The sequence below is a fragment of the Lotus japonicus genome, chromosome 2 (assembly GCF_012489685.1).
Source record: "Lotus japonicus ecotype B-129 chromosome 2, LjGifu_v1.2".
NCBI classification, from domain to species: domain Eukaryota; kingdom Viridiplantae; phylum Streptophyta; class Magnoliopsida; order Fabales; family Fabaceae; genus Lotus; species Lotus japonicus.
The window spans coordinates 74,640,941-74,660,693 of NC_080042.1; the positions used below are offsets into that span (position 1 = coordinate 74,640,941).

General features: G+C 38.6%; 5 protein-coding genes and 1 pseudogene across 5 annotated transcripts; 3 read left to right on the top strand and 3 right to left on the bottom strand.

The window, feature by feature from the left end:
* Positions 1-78: 78 nt before the first annotated feature.
* Positions 79-1,644, bottom strand: LOC130739527 (uncharacterized). The gene has a single exon (XM_057591848.1). It carries the CDS (start codon positions 1,062-1,064, stop codon positions 141-143), a length of 924 nt encoding a protein of 307 aa, XP_057447831.1. The 5' UTR covers positions 1,065-1,644; the 3' UTR covers positions 79-140.
* LOC130737029 (uncharacterized) lies at positions 1,080-1,445 on the bottom strand. Its single transcript, XM_057588799.1, has one exon. The coding sequence runs from the start codon at positions 1,443-1,445 to the stop codon at positions 1,080-1,082; it is 366 nt and encodes a 121-aa protein (XP_057444782.1).
* Positions 1,457-5,068, top strand: LOC130737030 (PR5-like receptor kinase; annotated as a pseudogene).
* A 2,696-nt stretch (positions 5,069-7,764) lies between these two features.
* Positions 7,765-8,888, top strand: LOC130737031 (putative receptor-like protein kinase At5g39000). The gene has a single exon (XM_057588800.1). The coding sequence runs from the start codon at positions 7,989-7,991 to the stop codon at positions 8,886-8,888; it is 900 nt and encodes a 299-aa protein (XP_057444783.1). The 5' UTR covers positions 7,765-7,988.
* A 2,110-nt stretch (positions 8,889-10,998) lies between these two features.
* Positions 10,999-14,639, top strand: LOC130739528 (probable leucine-rich repeat receptor-like protein kinase At1g68400). The gene is made up of 2 exons (XM_057591849.1): positions 10,999-12,520; positions 13,885-14,639. The coding sequence occupies exons 1-2, from the start codon at positions 11,197-11,199 to the stop codon at positions 14,544-14,546; spliced, it is 1,986 nt and encodes a 661-aa protein (XP_057447832.1). The 5' UTR covers positions 10,999-11,196; the 3' UTR covers positions 14,547-14,639.
* A 501-nt stretch (positions 14,640-15,140) lies between these two features.
* On the bottom strand, positions 15,141-18,872 carry LOC130739529 (glycosyltransferase BC10-like). The gene is made up of 2 exons (XM_057591850.1): positions 17,494-18,872; positions 15,141-16,015 (listed from the first exon to the last, which is right to left on the bottom strand). Exons 1-2 carry the CDS (start codon positions 18,055-18,057, stop codon positions 15,374-15,376), a joined length of 1,206 nt encoding a protein of 401 aa, XP_057447833.1. The 5' UTR covers positions 18,058-18,872; the 3' UTR covers positions 15,141-15,373.
* Between the last annotated feature and the right edge of the window lie 881 nt (positions 18,873-19,753).

Sequence of the window (19,753 nt, forward strand, 5' to 3'; positions counted from 1 at the left end):
ATAAAATAAAAAAGTACATTGTGTTTTTTATAGCAAAAACAATTTTATTGAATAATAGAAATGAAGACGAAAGAAAATACATGGCAATGAAAAATAAACAACAATACATTTTAAATGAAATACATAATAACACTTGAAGATTAATTTTCATTATTCTCGTTTTCGGGAAGCTGCCAAATATGCTCCACCAAGTCTGCTTGAAGTTGGTGATGGATTGACCTTTCAATTTGATGTGCTCTTCTTTCCAAGATATTTCTAAAAGCGGGGATAGGACCACTTAATACTTCAGCATCCAATATGTCATTATTGACCTGTTCATAAACAAAATTACCTTGGTACGTGTTGCGCTCATCTTCAACAATCATGTTATGCAATATGATGCAAGCATACATTATTGACTTCATGTCATTCGGATGCCAAAAGCGTGATGGACCACGAACTATTGCAAACCGAGATTGGAGAACGCCGAATGCACGTTCAACGTCCTTTCTTGCTGCTTCTTGTCTTTTGGCAAACTTTTGCCTTTTTTCTCCTTGTGGCATTGAGATGGTCTTCACAAATGTAGACCACGGGGGATAGATGCCGTCTGCTAGATAGTATCCCATGTGATACATTGTTCCATTCACGCTAAAGTTCACCATGGGAGCATTTCCACTCAAAACATCATTAAACACAGGAGATTGGTTTAGCACATTAATGTCATTGTTAGAACCTGCAATGCCAAAAAATGCATGCCAAATCCACAAGTCTTGAGATGTCACTGCTTCAAGCATGATTGTGGGCTTTCCATGATCACCTCGAGTGTATTGACCTTTCCACGCAACTGGACAATTTTTCCATTCCCAATGCATACAATCAATAGAACCCAACATACCTGGAAATCCACGAAACTCCCCCCATTGAAGTAGGCGGGTAATGTCTTCATGGTTCGGGCGCCTCAAATATGTTTCACCGAATACTGCACACACACCTTCTACAAAATTCTTTAGGCACTCAATTGCAGTACTTTCACCAATTCGAACGTACTCATCAACACTGTCAGCAGGTGATCCGTACGCCAACATACGAATAGCGGCAGTTCACTTTTGTAATGGTGTCAAACTTTGTCTTCCAATTGCATCAACAGACTGTAGAAAATACGGGTTATGAGACCCAAGGGCGTCTACAACTCTGAGGAACACATCCTTTCGCATTCGAAACCTTCGCCGGAAAAGCTCCTCCGGGTATACAGGATTTTCAGAGAAGTAGTCCATCCACAACCGCTCGTGCCCAGCTTCACGATCTCTCTCTATCACTTTTCTTGTTCGCTTGGGCCTAACAGTGTTCGCATGTTGTTGATAAAACTCCATCTCCTCCTGCATCATATCTTCTATAGTGGTGTCATTGATAAGTTCGTCAATGACAACGTCGTAAATGTCCCATTCGGCCATATTGTTTGGATCCATTCTATGACACAATGAGAAACTATCGGTGTAATTTGATAGGAGGAAGACGAGATGAGAGAACAAAAGAACTTTGGAATGTTGAGATGAGTGAAATATGACATGTATAAATAAGAGAAACAACAAGGCTATATTCTCCAACGGCTATATTCTCCAACGGCTATATTCCCCAACGACTATATTCTCCAACGGCTATATTCCCCAACGGCTATATTCTCCAACGGCTATATTACTCAACGGCTATATTCTCCAACGGATATATTCCCCAACGGCTATATTCCCCAACGACTATATTCCCCAACGTCTATTTTCTTGAAATTACAACATTGATGAAGTACACAGTAAGAAAAACTCGAATATTGAAATTACAACATTGATGCAGTGCACATAATTAGAAATGCTAAAATTACAACACTGATGAAGTACACATAAGTAGAAATGCTAAAATTACAACACTAATGCGGTACACATAAGTAAAAATGCTAAAATCACAACATTGAGGATATGGATCTGTTTTTAGAGGGAGGATACATGATGAATGTCTGGTTGCTGTTAAGGTGTTGAATAGCTCAAAAGGAAATGGAGGTGAATTCATAAACGAGGTAGCAAGCATTAGCAGAACATCTCATGTTAACATAGTTACTCTATTAGGATTTTGCTTTGAAGGATCTAAGAGAGCATTAATATATGAGTTCATGTCTAATGGATCTTTGGAGAAATTCATATATGCGAAGGATCCAATAGCCGTGGAAAACCAATTGAACTGTGAAACCTTATACCAGATTACAATAGGTGTGGCTCGGGGATTGGAGTATTTACACAAAGGATGCAACACTCGAATTTTCCATTTTGACATAAAGCCTCACAACATACTACTTGATGAGAAGTTTTGTCCAAAGATATAGGATTTTGGACTCGCGAAAATTTGTCATGAAAATCAGAGTTTGGTGTCTATGTTGGAAGCTAGAGGAACTGCAGGGTATATTGCTCCTGAGGTCTTTTCAAGGAATATTGGAGTGGTGTCTCACAAGTCAGATGTTTATAGTTTTGGGATGATGGTATTAGAAATGGTTGGAGGAAGAAAGAATATTAATGTGGAAGTTGAATGTTATAGTGAAATATATTTTCCATATTGGATATACAAGCGTCTGGAGAAACATCAAGAGCTTGCTCTGCAATGTATTAAAAGCGTAAATGATAATGAGATGGCAAGGAAGATGATTTTGGTAAGCTTTTGGTGCATACAAACAAATCCTTCTGCTCGTCCAGCAATGAGTCAAGTGGTGGATATGTTAGAAGGAAGCCTTGAATCTTTGCAAATACCACCAAAACCTTTCTTATCTTCTCCAAGCACATCACCAACCCATTACTCAACTTCAAATCTTGAGTCTACCTCTGTTAGTGTCAACCTGTGATTACTTGGACACAGGTTCCTACTTTCTAATTCTGTAAAAAGAATAATCTCTCAATCTCAGTGTGAATTTTATTGTTTCGACTTTAGCTACTGGTAATATCCTTGTTCACCGTAAGATGCTTGTTTTAACTAAACTTTGTGGTCATTATAGTTAATATAGTTTTCTCCACCCTGGTAAAGAAGATTTTATTACAGAATCACCTAAATTATATCTTATTGCCTTTGAAATCTGATTCGTTCTTTCAGTTCCTATTTTGGATGCTAAGCTTTGTTTTGTATATGACTTAGCAAGTCAACTTTGTTTACATGGTTCTCCTTTTGAAAATACAACTAAGGGCAATCAATATGTGGCACTTTCATGTGTGCTATATACCAGGTTCACCTTGCTTCAGGTAGGGCCGCTCTTACTATCAAGTAGCTGCTGGTGTATATCTGATGTCCAAGAATTGGCCTAAAATTGAAATTGAACTTTGAGTAACTGTCAAGATCCATGCTGGACATATTCTTTTCTATAGTAATATTGTGCTTGTGTTGCTTAATGTGCCACAAAAGTGTGGAAAGCATACTATATATGTTAGTAAAAACAACAAATCTTGTGCACTAAAAAATCTGTTAGTCTAAGTTCATGTTGAAAAAACTGAAATTCTGGTTCACGCACATGACAGATGTGTATTTAATTTCTTCTTGGTTGTAATGGGTTTGGGGTACCCCTTTGAATAAATCATTGCTTATCCAAAAAAAAAACGGTGGAGTGGTGAATGCAAGTGTGGAAGAAGATGAGAAAGGAGGAGTAAAAGAGGCATTGAGAAAAGGGTCTATGTTGAAATGGAATGCTTCTAATAACTGCAGCGAGTGTAGGAACAGTGGAGGAAGGTGCGGATTCGACGTAGATCCACAAACATACGCTTTCAGGTGCTACTGTCCTGATAGAGTTCAACTTCTCCAATGTGGTAATTCAAGTTACTCTCTTTGCTCCTTCTAGGATTAGATTTGATTTTGATATTTTTAGTCCACTTAAAGTTTAGGTAAACTGAATTTGAAACCCTCTAAAAAACTCATATAGTTTTTAGTCCTCAGTAGGGATGGCAATGGGTCCGAGACCCAGTGGGTACCCGCAAAAAATACCCACGATGGGTAGGGTAAAAACCCGCTATATGGGTATGGGGCTGGGTATGGGTAATTACCCGCAAAATTGAGTGGGTACGGGTGCGGGTATGGGTACTATGGTACCCACCCCGCCCCATACCCGCACACGTTATATACATATAATATATATATATACATATAATATATATATATATATATAAAACCTATATGCCGTAACTGTAAAAAAAAAAAAACATGTATACCGTAAAATTTTCTCTTTAAATTAAAACAATACCTTTAAATTTTTTTAAAATTTGTTGAGTGTTGACATTTCAAAATTTATTATAAAGAGATAAATTATTTGAAACTGAAAATTTGTTAAAAATTGCAAAGGATATATTAGCCATTCCAATTTCCACAGTTGCTTCAGAATCTGCTTTTAGCACAGGAGGAAGATTGTTGAGTCCTCATCGTTCTAGACTTCATGAAGATATTTTGGAGGCACTTATGTGTGTACAAAGCTGGCTAAAACATGATAATGAAGGTAAGAAATATTGCATTAGTATATTTTTATAGTTAATTTTGTATCATGCTTCTTACGCATACTGCCTTGCTAGAAATATTCCCTCTCTTATTTATTTTCTTCTATTTTTTCTCTCTTTATCACCACTTCACTTTCTAAAATAGAGCTTGGACACTCTTTTGTATGACTACCCTGTTTCTTTATATTGTTTTACTTGGCAAAACTAGAAAACTTAATAAACTTATGTTCTTTTTCTCGTTAGTACTGTATCTGTTTTATGTTGGGACCTCTTTAATATATAATAATATATCCTCTTTGATTCTCAAAATGATTCTTAAAAAAACTACAATTTTTATCTTTTTCTTATGTTGCAGTTTCTATTGGTATTACTGGACCAAAGCAATATTTAGATTTTAAAGATAAGCGACTGCAATTTTTTGGGGAATCTGATTCTGATGATGAGGTAAATATGATATAATTTTTGTTATAATTTTTTTTTTAAATTTGTTCATGTATATTGACTTTGCAATATAAAACTAATTTGACTTAATTTATTATTTTTAACAGGTTTTGGAGAGCAGCAGCACAGTCCATACAAGTTAAATCTATTTGAAGACTCTTTAGTGTTTTATTAAGTTATATTTTGAGTCTAAGGTGTTGAATTTATACTTAATGTATTTGGATGATGTTATATATTTTTAATTAATGTGTTTCCATTTTATAATAGCAATCATATATTTTTTTCATTGAAAATGCAAATACGGAAAATTATATTTTATTTAAGCAAATTGCGGGTATTGGGTATGGGTACGGGTACGGGCATATATGTACCCATAGGGTACGAGGATGGGCACTGAAGTTGTTACCCACGCGGGTATGGGGACGGGTACGGGTAAGTTTTTAAAACGCGGGTATGGGGATGGGTACTATAGTACCCTACCCAAACCCTACCCATTGCCATCCCTAGTCCTCAGAGTTAATAAAATATATGGGTTAAAAATAATGAATAATTTTAGGAACCAAAACACATTCGATACTATTTTACTTGGGTTAAAAATAAATTTAATCCAATTTGATTTTCAATAATGTTATATTCACGTTTTGTATACACCCACACTAAGAGTTCGAATAAGAGAAATGAAAGCGAAATATCAAATATGAGATACGATATATGTGATGAGAAAAAAAAGAAAATTGGAAAACAAGAAATGAAATTCAGATAGAAGAAAAAATAAGTATGTATGTATCAAAAGTTGATTTGATTTTACCTATAGTTTATTAGTGGGAAAAATTAGGTTTACACCTCAATTTTACCAACAGTAACAGTAAGACATAGATAGAAAGATAATATTAGGTATGGATATCAGGCGTCATCCCTTCTCGTCTCCTAAAAAACATTTTAAATCACTATTTTTTTTAAGTGATATATATAGGCCTAGCGAGCAAAGCATAGAAGAATACAAAGGGGAAAGGATGGTCAGCGCCGCAAAAAGCTAGCCATCAAACAAATAAAGGAACCCTTACACTTTGTTTGGTGTAGGTGACTTTGACAAGAGAGATATATGGAAGACAGAGATTGTGAAGAGTTAAAACAACTATCTCTGTTTGGCAGATATTACTGTAGCGCGGAGAGAGTTTTTTTACGTGGGCTCCACATGCTTTTTTTCCTCTCCTCAAATAGCGAAGAAATGGAGAGCTGCTGCACTTTTTCCCTGTTTTAACTATTTTATCCTTACAATTTGAGTTGCCAGTATTTACTTTAATGGACAAAATTATCAATTGATAAAATAATTATTTTTTCTTTTACTAATATTCATTATCCACATCATTATTTCTCATCTCTCTCCCATTTATCTCTATCATACCAAACAACCTCTTAAATCCACTCTATTTCTCACCTATTTCTCTCTACTCAATTTTTCTTTCTTTACTCTCTCTTCTCTATCTCTATCTACCCTACCAGACATAATGTAAGTGAAGAAGAAAAACCAAAGTCGACTACTAAACAAACAAAATCTGCATAGATAAAGGGCCCGTGAAACAAGCCGAAAGAGCCCAAAAAACCAGCCCAGCAAGTCAACTATGTCTGACCCTATGAGACCTAATGTTATCAGCAATGTCAAGGAGAAAAGCTCAGATACTTCAGCCAGGGAAGAAGAGCAAGGAATTAAAGAGGCACAGTAGAAAACCTCAATCTGCAGGTCTTCAAACTCACCCTCCAAATATATATATTTGTGAAGGAATTTCCACTGAACAAGGGAAAACTTAGAAAGTTAAAATATATAATCGACCATGAACTCAGGGCACCAAATAGAACACATTGGCTTTGTTGCTGGAATTGGATGAAAGACACAAAATTAGATACCCTGAGTCCAAAGCAAACCAAACTGCCATTTAACTCACTAAAGTAGCGAATAAAGACAAAACAAAATCAGGAATGAAAATATATACCTCTACCATGGACTTGGGATATGCACATGTTTCAACCATTGCTTGAGAAATCAAATACAGATTAAGAGTCTCAATTACCTTTGGGCAAAGAAATATGAGCGAGAACAGGAACTCATTACTATGTTATAAGCATGTAGAATTAATTGCAATTAGAAAGGAATTTAGAATTTCATTGAAATTTAATAATGCTCAGATTGGTTATCCTACTTGAGAAACATGTACCCAGATCAAAATTTTGGAGTTAACTGATTACCAAAAGCACACAATATAAATTTTATGTTAAATACATAGTAACTGAGTAAAGGAGCATCACTCTCCGTCATATGACCATTGGATTCATAGAATCAAATTACAAAGTCGTTAGTTAGACATTCCAGCAAAGAGAAAATGTAAATTAGACTTTTTATCAAACACCTTGAATGCATTCTCAAATAAGCTTTGAGTAAGTAAAACAAGCACCCAATCCCATTACCCGGCGGCAATGTAAGCATAAAACAATGCCTTAGAGTCTTAGACCACAAGTCATGACGCATTGAGTTGAGGCTTTCCTATAAGAACAAGCAATGATAACTTCACAGCAATATCACACCCAAAACATTGTTCCCCGCCTTATTTGCATCGTACAGCCGCGCCTCCATCACGTTGTCGTTCACCACCCAGTTCTCTGCCTTGCCATCGCGGAGCTTCTCCGTTGTCAGCATACCGGCAGTAGCACCCCGTCAACGCTTCTCCCTGTCTCTTTTTTCATGGAGTTTTTAAGAGAGAAAGTGCCGCAAAAGAAGAAGATGTCAAACTAGAATAGTTCCAAAATAGTCCTAATAACAGAAGTACCGTAGCAACCCCTTTGTCTTCCTACCAAAGTTGGACTTGAACAAGTCAAATAGCCCTGAAGTGAACATCAGGTAATTGGAAAATTGACCTCAAATCTTTTGGAATAGACTGAGGAAATTTCCTCTTTCCACTCCCTGACTTCTCAGTAACTACAAGCAGGTGATCACTATCCTCATCCTCATCAGGACTCTTCACAACTCCATTCATTCCTGACCTCTCACTTTTTCTGCATCACTCAAACATGAGGTTAATAACACCAACCCTCCTCTACTTTTCACTGTCCCTTGTTATACACTCCACCTATCTCGAAGCTTATGACCCAGTTGATCTATTCACCATCGATTGCGGCTCCAGCGGCTTCTACCTCCAGGAGCAGGACAACGACGGAAGGACATGGCATGTTGACCGTTATTACACTGGTGAACTCATCCTCACAGGTGAAAGTGACAATGCTTCAGCAAACACGCTAGCCCCTTTCATCAACCAAATCCCCTACGGCACAGCTCGATTGTCCCGCTCCCAATTCAACTTCTCCTTCCCAGTCAACACCGCAGGCCCCAAGTTCCTCCGCCTCTTCTTCTACCCTGCTTCATACTCAGGCGGCTTCAACCGCGGAGACGCCTCCTTCACCGTGAAATCCAACGGATTCACCCTCCTCAAAGACATCAACGCTTCACTCACCGCCGATGCTGAAGGACTTGACACCATCTTCAGAGAATACATCATCAACGTCAACCACGGTCAAAACCTTGACTTATACTTCACTCCAACCACAAGCTCTTCCTATGCTTTCATCAATGGAATTGAGGTTGTATCCATGCCTAGTGACCTCTACTACACACCTTCCACCGACCCAGGATTCAAGCTCGTGGGTAGAGATAACACCCTGTACAGCGTTGCAAACAACACAGCACTGGAGACAAGTTACAGAATCAAAGTTGGGGGGCAAACAATCTCACCCAGTAAAGACACGGGTTTGTTCAGAAACTGGGAAGGCAACGATGACTTGTATTTAAGAACACCGAGCGCACTGGGTTCTGAAGAAGCTGACTCGACGGGTGCGATGAACATCACCGTGAGCCCTGATTATGCGGCACCGGAGGACGTTACATCGGATTCGACGGTGAAATGGCAAACCTGACTTGGGAATTCCCAGTTGATGCTGGCTTCACCTACATGCTAAGGCTCCACTTCTACGAGCTCGAGTCCTACGTTTGGGGCGACAGGGTGTTCGTCATCTACGTGGCGGGTAAGATTGTCGATGATCATGCTGATGTTATGAAATGGGCCAACAATCAAAAAGGGGTTGCTGTTCATAGAAATTATGCTGTGATTATTCCAAAGAATGGTAGTAATAATCACATGAAGGTAAATCTCTCGCTCCAGATGCATCCTTATACATCAAACGGGGAACCTAACTTGAGCGGGCTTGAAATTTTCAAGATCAGCAACGTAGCCTCCAAGAACCTAGCTGGACCCAATCCAGACCCGCTTCAAGCTCAGCCCAACGCACAACTTCCGAGCACGGGTAAGAAAACGAGACAACTCAACACGGGTTTCGGGTAACCAAAGCCCACAAATTATTTTCTTTCCGAGCCTACTATAACGAGTTTTTGGTTTTTTTCCCTATACTAAAATTTCTTAGTTTTACCTCTCTCAACTTGATAAACCGTTTGGTATTCGTCCTTTGATCAATTTGAGGGATGATGTTGAATGCCAAAGGGTAGATTTTTACTTATTTGGAACTGTTTTTTTAATGCTTGCGGGGAATATCATACGGACTAAAATAAAATAAAAATTAACTTTAATCTTCTCTCATCATCTTCACCCTCAATTTTCTTCCATCTTCAACCATCTAATCCTAAAAACTAAAAAATTTATCAACAGTCAAATCGGTCAAAGGATGAAAAGCACACACCAAGAAGTTAATGGATGAAAAACTAAGAAATTTTAGTTTAGACACGGAAATTAAATTCTCACTCTAGTTTAGGGACGAAAACCATAGAGGACTCATCACATGTCGGTGATTATAATTGACTGAAGTTTATTTTGTCTTTTAATCATTTTATGCATCTTTTGTCTTTTAATCTGACTGAAGTTTATTAATGGACAGTTCATTCAGATTCAGGGGAGCCAGAGAGGACGCATCACGTGTCGGCAGTTATAATTGCAACAGGTCATCATTTTACTAAATCAATATTTTTTTAATGATATATCATTTTCGCAATTTCATCTCAAATGTGTTAATTGTCAAATGTCTTCTTAAAAATGCCCCTTTAATTTTCCATTTGTAAAAATAAAAACTAATGCCCCTTAAAAATTTAACTCTCAACCCTAGAAATTTAAATATTTAATTATGACGGCAACTGGTCCCTGTTGAGTAATATAAATTTAATTAATATGCACGGTAAATAATTTCACACTTCCATTCAATTTTAAATTTCAAGTAATTTTATTTATTTATGCATAATTATTAAATTTAATCAGCATTGCTATCTCAACTAACACAATGAATCTTTCACATGCTTAATGTGAAAAGTGATCATTACATTTTTTTTATTCATTACGGGGCTAAAGCCCAAAGCTAGGGAACCTCACCCCTAACATAGAGGGTGTTACAAGCGTCAAAAAGTAACGGGACAGAACTAAAATCCGGGACAACATCATAGACCTTGCTAGTCAACAACATCCCTAGACCATTCTTAGCGAAGATGGATCTCGTTATATATTAGAGGTCTCCTTTAATTACAATTAAGGACACAAAGAGAATCAAACGATTATATTAATGGGGAAACGATGAAATATGGAGAGACCTAATACTAAGGGTGATATCAGGAATGAATCTAGAACCCTTTTGTCTGGACATGTTTTGGAGGATGTGGTTGTGCAAGATATTCCTCCCTATTTTGTAAATTTTTCCCTTGAGCACTTTTATGAGGCGGGTTCGGAGTGGAAATCTTTTCTTTTTGCACAATTTCTTCCTTGTAGGATTAAACAAGATATTGTTTCATCTTGAACTCCTGATTGAACAAGAGATTGTTTCATCTCGAACTCCCTCAGATAATCATTGAGAGCAACTCTCTTGAGGTGTTTCAGACTATTCTATCCTCTCCGAATGATTCCCACTTGTTTGCTAATTTGCTTCAACCCATTTGTTAGAAGAGCATCAACATCTTCTCAAAGACTCTAACTCGTTAGCAGACTATTTAGCCAATCTTGAGCATAGTTTTTTTTAACAAAAACCAAAATAATTCTGACAATTTTTTTGGAAATAAAGTTTAAATTTAGTTTTATTAATTCTTTTATAAAAAATCCACTGAGATACACATAAACACGTGAGAGCATTAATTTCTCTGGCTCTTGTCTACCTCGGAATTACAAACTCAACGCTCTTCTTCTTCTTTTTCTTCTTCTTCCTCACTCACACTCTTCTCCTTTGTTCTGCAACAATGCCACCACCACCACCACCTCTTCTCTCATCACTCTTCATTTTCTCACTCACCTTCCTCTCCCTCCTCCTCACTCCACAAGCCTCCACTCCCACCAACCCAGATTTCCACCCACTAATCTCCTTCAAAGCCACTTCCGACACCTCCAACAAACTCACCACATGGAACTCCACCACCCACCTCTGCACCTGGCACGGCGTCACCTGCCTCCGAAACCGCGTCTCCCGCCTCGTCCTCGAAAATCTCGACCTCCACGGCTCCCTCCACCCCTTAACCTCCCTCACTCAGCTCCGTGTCCTCAGCCTCAAAAACAACCGCTTCCACGGCCCCATACCAAACCTCTCCAACCTCACCGGCATGAGACTCCTCTTCCTCTCCCACAACAACTTCTCCGGTGACTTCCCCGTCACGCTCACCTCCCTCACCCGCCTCTACCGCCTTGACCTCTCCCACAACAGCCTCTCCGGCGAGATTCCGGCCGCCGTAAACAACTTCACGCGGCTCCTCACACTCCGCCTTGATGGTAACCAACTCCACGGCCGCATTCCGAACATGAACTTCCCCAACCTCCAAGACTTCAACGTCTCCGGTAACAATCTCTCAGGTCGAATACCCGTTTCTCTCTCGGGTCTCCCCGGTTCCGCTTTCGCTCAAAACCCGTCCCTCTGCGGCGCGCCGCTGCAGAAATGCAAAGACATCCCTGCCCTCGCTTCACCGCTGGTTCCATCTTCCCGGAGCTCCACGCCGGAAAACGAGAACCGGAGAACCGGAGCTACGAGAATGGGACCGATGCTTCTAATCGTAATTATCCTCGGCGACGCTCTGGTCCTCGCCGTGGTTTCTCTCCTTCTCTACTGCTACTTCTGGCGGCGACACAACTCCGGCGAGGTCAGGGAAGGGAAAGAGTCAACAGTATCGAGTAGTACTCCGAAGCGCGTGGAGGGTGGTGGTGGTGGTGGTCGTGGTGAGAAGGTGGTTTACGCGGCGGGGCAGAACGTGTTTGAGAAGGGTAGAATGGTGTTCTTCGAAGGAGTGAGGAGGTTTGAGCTGGAGGATCTTCTTCGTGCCTCGGCGGAGATGCTGGGGAAAGGTGGGTTCGGTACTGCCTATAAAGCTGTTCTTGATGATGGAAGTGTTCTTGCAGTGAAGAGGCTGAAGGAGGTTCAGATTGGAGGGAAGAGAGAGTTTGAGCAGAGAATGGAGGTTCTGGGAAAGTTGAGACACCCCAATGTTGTTTATTTAAGAGCTTACTATTTTGCCAGAGATGAGAAATTGCTTGTTTCTGATTACATGGCCAATGGTAGCTTGTTCTGGCTTCTTCATGGTACGTCATTGGTTTCAAATTTCAACTTTCAATTCATTGATTTCCATTAACTTTCTGCTGCTCCAGAATTTTGTTTTTTGTTGCTTCCAGAGGTGAATTTTGATGGTGGGTTTAAGTCAATGATTGTTGACAGGTTTATCTACTTTAAAAAATACATTTTCTCTAACATTTTCCTAACAGCCAAACGAGTGTAAACAAAACAGTAAATTACTACTAAATTTCCAACCAACTCAGTGAGAGTTAGTCACCTAATTCTTCTTTGATAATGGTGGAGGGGAGAGAACAGGACCACCCCATGCATGTAGGGTAACTAGATCCAACAGCTGTTTTTTTAGGGGTCTATTTGGATACTTTGAAGTTGGACCATTTGATCATGCATGTTTTGTTCACAGCACATGATCAATTGGTTCTTCAATTCAACCAATTACTGATTTAATTTAAACTGTTAAATTAGGCAGAGAAGCTGCAGAGTCATGACCATGACAAGGAATAGAGACTACTGTGCTATTTTCACAGACTCTCCAAATGTGTTTGGTTATTTTCTTTGATCAAAGAAAAGAATCAAAAGATAAAGAGTACAAGTATTAGAGTACTGTAGTGTCTTTTCTTTATTGCGTCCTCTTTTGCTCTTTGTTCTTTTGCAGAACAACCTTTGTTTTTTAGCTTTAATATGTACTCATGAAACTCGAAGAATATGAACAAAAATGGAAATGTAAGTGATACTGTTGAGAATTTAAGTGCGGAGTTGGAGTCCCATATTGGTTAAGTGTGGGTGAGGAGAAGACTTTATAAGAGATGTGACCCATAAACCTAATGCCTTAAGGTTTTGGGTTAAGATGTGGCGTCGAGATCTCTTGGTGTCTTGCTCCTCGGCCCATGAGCTCCCCTGTCTCCCCCAACAAGTGGTATCAGAGCCGATGGTTGGTGTAGTCATGATTACGGCTCCTTGTGTCGAAAGTTTTCCTAGCGGTGTTGCTAGGCGGCGGGTTCCTTTAACGCGGTGAAGCGAACGGCGGTGCAAGAGTGGATAAGCTTCCGCGGAGGGGACCATGATAATGTTTGAGAATTCAAGTGCGGAGTTGGAGTCCCACATTGGTTAAGTGTGGGTGAGGAGAAGACTTTATAAGAGATGTGACCCATAAACCTAATGCCTTAAGGTTTTGGGTTGTTAATAAGAATGATTGAGTAAAGGATCAAATTAGCCCGGTAAATTTGATAAGAAGATCCTCATCCGTTCTTGATTATGTAAAATGTCGGTAAATATGAGCAAGTTAGTCCATGTAATCATATAAGTTACCGTCTTACCGATAGAGTATTTCCTTCTTCTATGAACAAACTTTGATTGAATTCTTCTTATTGCACAGGTAACCGAGGACCCGGGCGAACCCCATTGGACTGGACCACAAGGCTGAAGATAGCAGCCGGAGCGGCTCGAGGCGTAGCCTTCATTCACAGCCATAACCACCTCAACAGTAAAAACAATAGCCTCACCCACGGTAACATCAAATCCACCAACGTCCTAGTTGACAGGGCGGGAAATCCACGCGTGGCGGATTTTGGACTCTCCATCTTCGCGGCCCCGTCATCTACTGGGAGATTCAACGGTTACCGCGCACCGGAGGCCTCGGATGGCCGGAAACAGTCCTGGAAGTCTGACGTGTACTCCTTCGGCGTTTTGCTCATGGAGATGCTGACTGGGAAGTGCCCCTCCGCCCTGGACGGTGGCGGAGAGGCGGTGGACCTGCCCCGGTGGGTGCAGTCGGTGGTGAGGGAGGAATGGACGGCGGAGGTGTTTGATCTTGAGCTGATGAGGTATAAAGATATTGAGGAGGAGATGGTGGCGCTGCTGCAGATTGCCGTGGCGTGTACTGCAGCTGTACCTGATCAACGGCCTAGGATGAGCCACGTGGTGAAGATGATCGAGGAGTTGCGTGGGGTCCAGGTATCGCCGTGTCATGACACGGTGGACTCGGTGTCTGAGTCACCATCCCTGTCTGAAGATGCATGTGGAGGTGGAACTAACTAGTCAGTGAGTAAACTGGGAAATGATTTGTGCTCCGCTTGTAAATCAATTTGTTACTAGCTTGATCAAATTATTATCTGTCATTTATTTTTATCTCATCTTTGATCCAATCGTTTACCTTTTTTTCCTGAAAGTTAATTAAATTGTGTTAAAGAAATATGCTAATTAAAACAATGTGATGTTACATGTTCATAGAATTTGTGTTTGTTTGGATATCAGTTAAGCATACATAACGGATTGTGAGTGCTAACTATTCAAATATAGTCTTACTGTGCTCTTTTGTCAAAGCTTTATTGACCACTGACCAGAATGTTTATAAATGGTTGAATGAAGAATCATATCATGTTTGAAATTTTGAATTAGCTTACTCATATATGTTTCTCATGAAAATTGATTTTTGCTTTGGAATTAATTATAGAATGATTTCAAAACATGCTATTATAGAAGCTACCAAGTCTTTATTGTGATGTGAAATGGGGTTCTAAAGAAAAGCATGATGAGATGCTTTTTTGACCATGGAGGGGCTCCAGATGCAATTTGCTTTATTTTTGCCTGCCAACTTCTTTTGGTCTAATTTGTGTAACTTTAGCTTCCTGATACTAATAATGAAGCTGTTTATTAATACATCTGATATTCTTTGAATCTTAAATTGTTACAAGAGATATGGAACTTAATCAAAAACTTATTAACAGAGATATATGCAACAAGTTGACTATATGATGATCAGAGGAAGAAGCTATACAAGAAAATGAAAACACAAGTTGAGTAGAATGAATTTAACAACTGGTCTAGTGCTACTGCTAACTATGCTTCTTTGTTTATTTATTATTTTATAAGTGCATGACCTGTGGAGCAAACCTCATGAGCCTTGTCAGTGAAGTATGCAAGAATTTCCTAGCAAACAGATAACAAACATTTTTGCTATTTCCATTATACTTACATGTCTGATTCCTCAAACTCTCTAGGAACTCAACAGTGACCTCTGGTCTCACAAATTTAGCAGGGTGTGGCCCACCCTTCGACCAATCAACCCAAGTCAAGCTCCTATTTGCATTCCTCTTCCAGAACTTGATGCTAACAAATGTTTGCAAGTAGTGTTCATCTGCACAGCATGATGAGCCACTGTTGCAGTACTTTTGAAAAACTGGGAAGTATTTTCTGTCTGATACCACTTCCAGGGCAAGCTCTCTGTCCATTTCAAACCACTGAGAACCTTTCCTCCATTGTCTGAGGGTGATCTCAGGGGACATTTGGATTTTGTACCGGCCGCGCCCCGCTGCGCTAGGCTCGTCGACTGCCATGACATAGTTTTGGGTGGAGTTCATTAAGTAAGAGTAGATTGTTGAGAAGTTGAAGAGAGGTATGCAGGATTCTGATATGAGAACAAATCGCTGGTTTGAGAAATCAAGAAGCGCATTGGCCAGCAAGCGACGCTCGGCTTCCATCATGTTCACTCTGCCCCATTCCACTATCTGCATCATGTGAAATCAGATGAAGGGTATTAAATTTTGATCACTATATCTTCCCAAATTTGAAACAAATTGATGGATAACATATTTGTATCGACTTCTCTATCATCAGAATCTATTATGTAACCAAGAATAGACACGTAAGTATCTTCTCCTCAGAATTGATTCAGAATCAATTATAGAAGGGTTTTCAAACATGTATTAAGAATAGACATCTATGAACCATTTTTTAAAATCCAAATTTGAAACCGCTAATACAATCAACCATAAGAAAACCAATTTACTAATGAACAGAACTAGCATTAAGTTCCTCGGACTTTCCCCTGCATTATCTTATCTTTGTGACTTTGTTCATTTTTCACTCGAAGCAAGATGCAAAATTACAATACAACAAATCAAAACTACAGCCCTGTTTTTGTGAAACATTTTATCAAAGAAAATGATCTAGTTTTTACACAATGTTTTCATGCTACTTCTTTTAACTTTTTATTTTTTTCCAAACAACCATTTAAGTCTAGGCATTGGTCCCTACTATTCGGCAATGCACATGATGATGGACACTCAATAGAGGAACTTGATCAATAAGTGTACAGGAATTGAGATGGGGTACAATTTGCATTGATGACTTGTTGGCGGTGATACTGAATATGGGAATGTCTTCATCAAAACGGTTGAGAGCTATCTATTTCCAGTAATGGGGTGACTTAAATTGGGACCTTGTAACCTAACTATTTAAATGCTACATGAGGCTGGCAAATGGCAATTCACCAGGGGTAGTTTGTAACTAGTGATCAATCTTTTTTATTTTTGTCATTTTGGCAAGAATATGGAAACCATTGTTCAATTGAAGATGGCTAATAGGGGCCTAGGGTGTTCATATCAGGACCTGCTTATAGAAAGTGAATGCTGTAATAATCTGATGATTTCAACCTATTTGAACCTAAAGTAACTAATTTTAGAAAATAATCAGATGATTTGTTTCAATTGAAAATGCCACTCTAGCTGAGCTTTCTTGCTTGAACAACTCTAATCCTTAGAAGAGCTAACAGACTTGCAGCTATTACTGTGGATAATGAGACAGAAAAGTTTTACACCCTTTGGCAAGTAACATGAAGCAATTATATGTTTCACTGTGTTCTGTTCTGTTTCATTCTCCCCCTTTTCCTCCTGATTGAATTTACTTTTGCAAAGAATTTGATTTGAATTTCTCATACCATTGTCATCTAGTTCTCATATCAAATAATATTACATGAATAGTTTTTCCATCATTGAATACCAAACCTCCATAAATTCTAGTGATTCTTGTGTGAGCCTTGTGTATAAGCACAATCAATCATTTAAATATTATCTTGGTTGCGCATATAGACATTGATTGTATCCACTGGAGAATTAGTGAATTACTCTATGTTGCTGATGTAAAATAAAAACTAGCTACATATTGTTGCTGAAGTAACTGAAGATTAAAGAATAGAACAACTGACCTTACTGGGAATTCTCCTGCCACGAAACAAAGGACTCTTGTCTGATCCATTGTAAGATGGATGGGAATGCACGTAAATAGAGAAGTACCCTTCATGTCCTCTGAAGAACACCTCCCACAAAGGAGCCAAAGGCACATTGGACCTCACCAAGAACAAGAAGGCCACCTTGGGAACTCGGCGAAACGGGTAGTCATGAATCTTAGGAGTCATGGAAGCCCTCCACAGCAGTTCTTCATCACTCATATCATGAATGACATGAGAAGGCTGAAGGAACTCTTTTAATCCTGCAATATGACTGACATGGGATACTTTTGGTCTTTTAATTGGTTGCAGTATTGGTGGCGGTGGTGGTGATACCGGTGGCGGTTTCTGTGATGCAGAGAGGGAGAATTGAGAGAACTGAAGACTAATTGTGCAGCTTTTGTAATAGAAGCTGATGATCATTCCAATGGTGACACCAAAGGCCAAAAGGAGGAGAAAACCGAGGTAACGAAGAAGCTGGAAATGAGAACTCAAATGCTTGGAAGCATAATTTGATGGATATTGATTACTTGAGCTCTTCATTTTTCAAGGCTAAGAAGAAGGAAGAAAAAAAGATAGAAAATCTCCTAACTCATGAGAAAATTATCTGGGTATGTAGAATAAGAATCTAAAAAAAAGCTTAGTTTTCTTGTGAACCAAGGGTAACGGATATTCATTCATAAAGAAGAATGATTACAGGAATACGTTTGGTATAGATCTATGGCTAATGGAACCGGTTTAATGCTTGAAAGTTAAGTCATGAAAACAATATAGGAAACGTATAAATCATCATAAATCACAATAAAAACGATTAAAATCAAATCAATTTTAAAGAAATAAAGGAAAGGATCAGAAAAAGAGTAATTAATCCGAAATATGAAGAAAGTTCTTGAATGTTATAGAGATAAATAAATTTAGGAACCCTTTGAAGACTGGTTAAGCTTTCTCTTTTTCTGTCTTCAGTGAGTGCCCACCTTAATAAAAACAGCTTCCAACGCTTAACTGTTATTTGTTTGTTTTGGAAACCTGTAGTAGGTGAGGATTAATTAACTTTATGTTAAAAAAGAAATCATATTTTGTATAGCATAATATACATAGGGAAACACCTAATTGGAAGTGGCAAATGTTACATTAAAAAGAATGTTACATTAAATAGAGCCAAAAAGAAAATGTTAATATTGAAGACAATACAGATTATGCAGTCACTAGCATCTGGTAAGTCTGTGATAGGAAAATTAGGATCACGAATTCACGATGTCGATGAAGACCAAGTTACGTGGCCGCCATAACTGTGATATTTTCTTGACCATTACTTTGTGGTATAGCTTTATTGGTTAAAGCAATTTTCAAACTATGAATTTCTGAGAAGCCAGAGAAACTCACTTTTTTTCCATGGAGGAAAATGATTGATAGTGGGATTTTTTATAGAAGAAATTTAGAGTCAGTTATAGTTGGGAGCATGTTGAGGACTTTTCTGAGAGTTGAGATTCTAGTTATCAAAGCCAGCGAATTGAAAACGATTTTAAGCATGTTGTGTCATGTTGTAATTGATGGAATTAGAAGGAGTCATCTTGATAATTTGATTCAGAATTGTCTTTTTCCGAATATAAGGCTAACATGATTTGGAGCAAGATAAATAAAACGTCGTTCTCCACTCAACCCCAATTGATATTTTTTCTAATAATAAATGATATTTAGTAAAGAAATGTTGTTGAATTTTCAACAAATTATTTATATATCATTATTTGATCGGAGACCTTAATAAAATGTTAAAAAAAAATAGGACAATGATCTATTTACTAAATATATTATTTGTAGAAGAAACTCATTTTACAATCCCATGGTAAAAAGTAAAAACATGCACTTATCTTTTTGTCTTAACCAAGGTATTCCCACAGCCGACAGTCATGAGACTAATCCCTCGCCCCACGGTCAGCGCACTAAGTGGTAGGGGGCTGGTCAATGAGTTTTTTCTATTCGCAAGAGTTGGGATTCGAACCCCCAACCACTCGCTTAAAGGATGAAGTGCTGAACCACTACACCAACCCACTTGGTTACACTAAAAACAGGCACTTAAAACAGGCCAACATACAAGTTAAAAGAAGACACAAATTTTAAACTCATTCTCATCCACTTTAATCTTTAATTAAAAAATAAAGCCAACTATGAAATATCTCATCTTCTTTTACTTACATTTTTTAATAGGGTAAAATATAATTTGGTAAGGGTAAACATATCT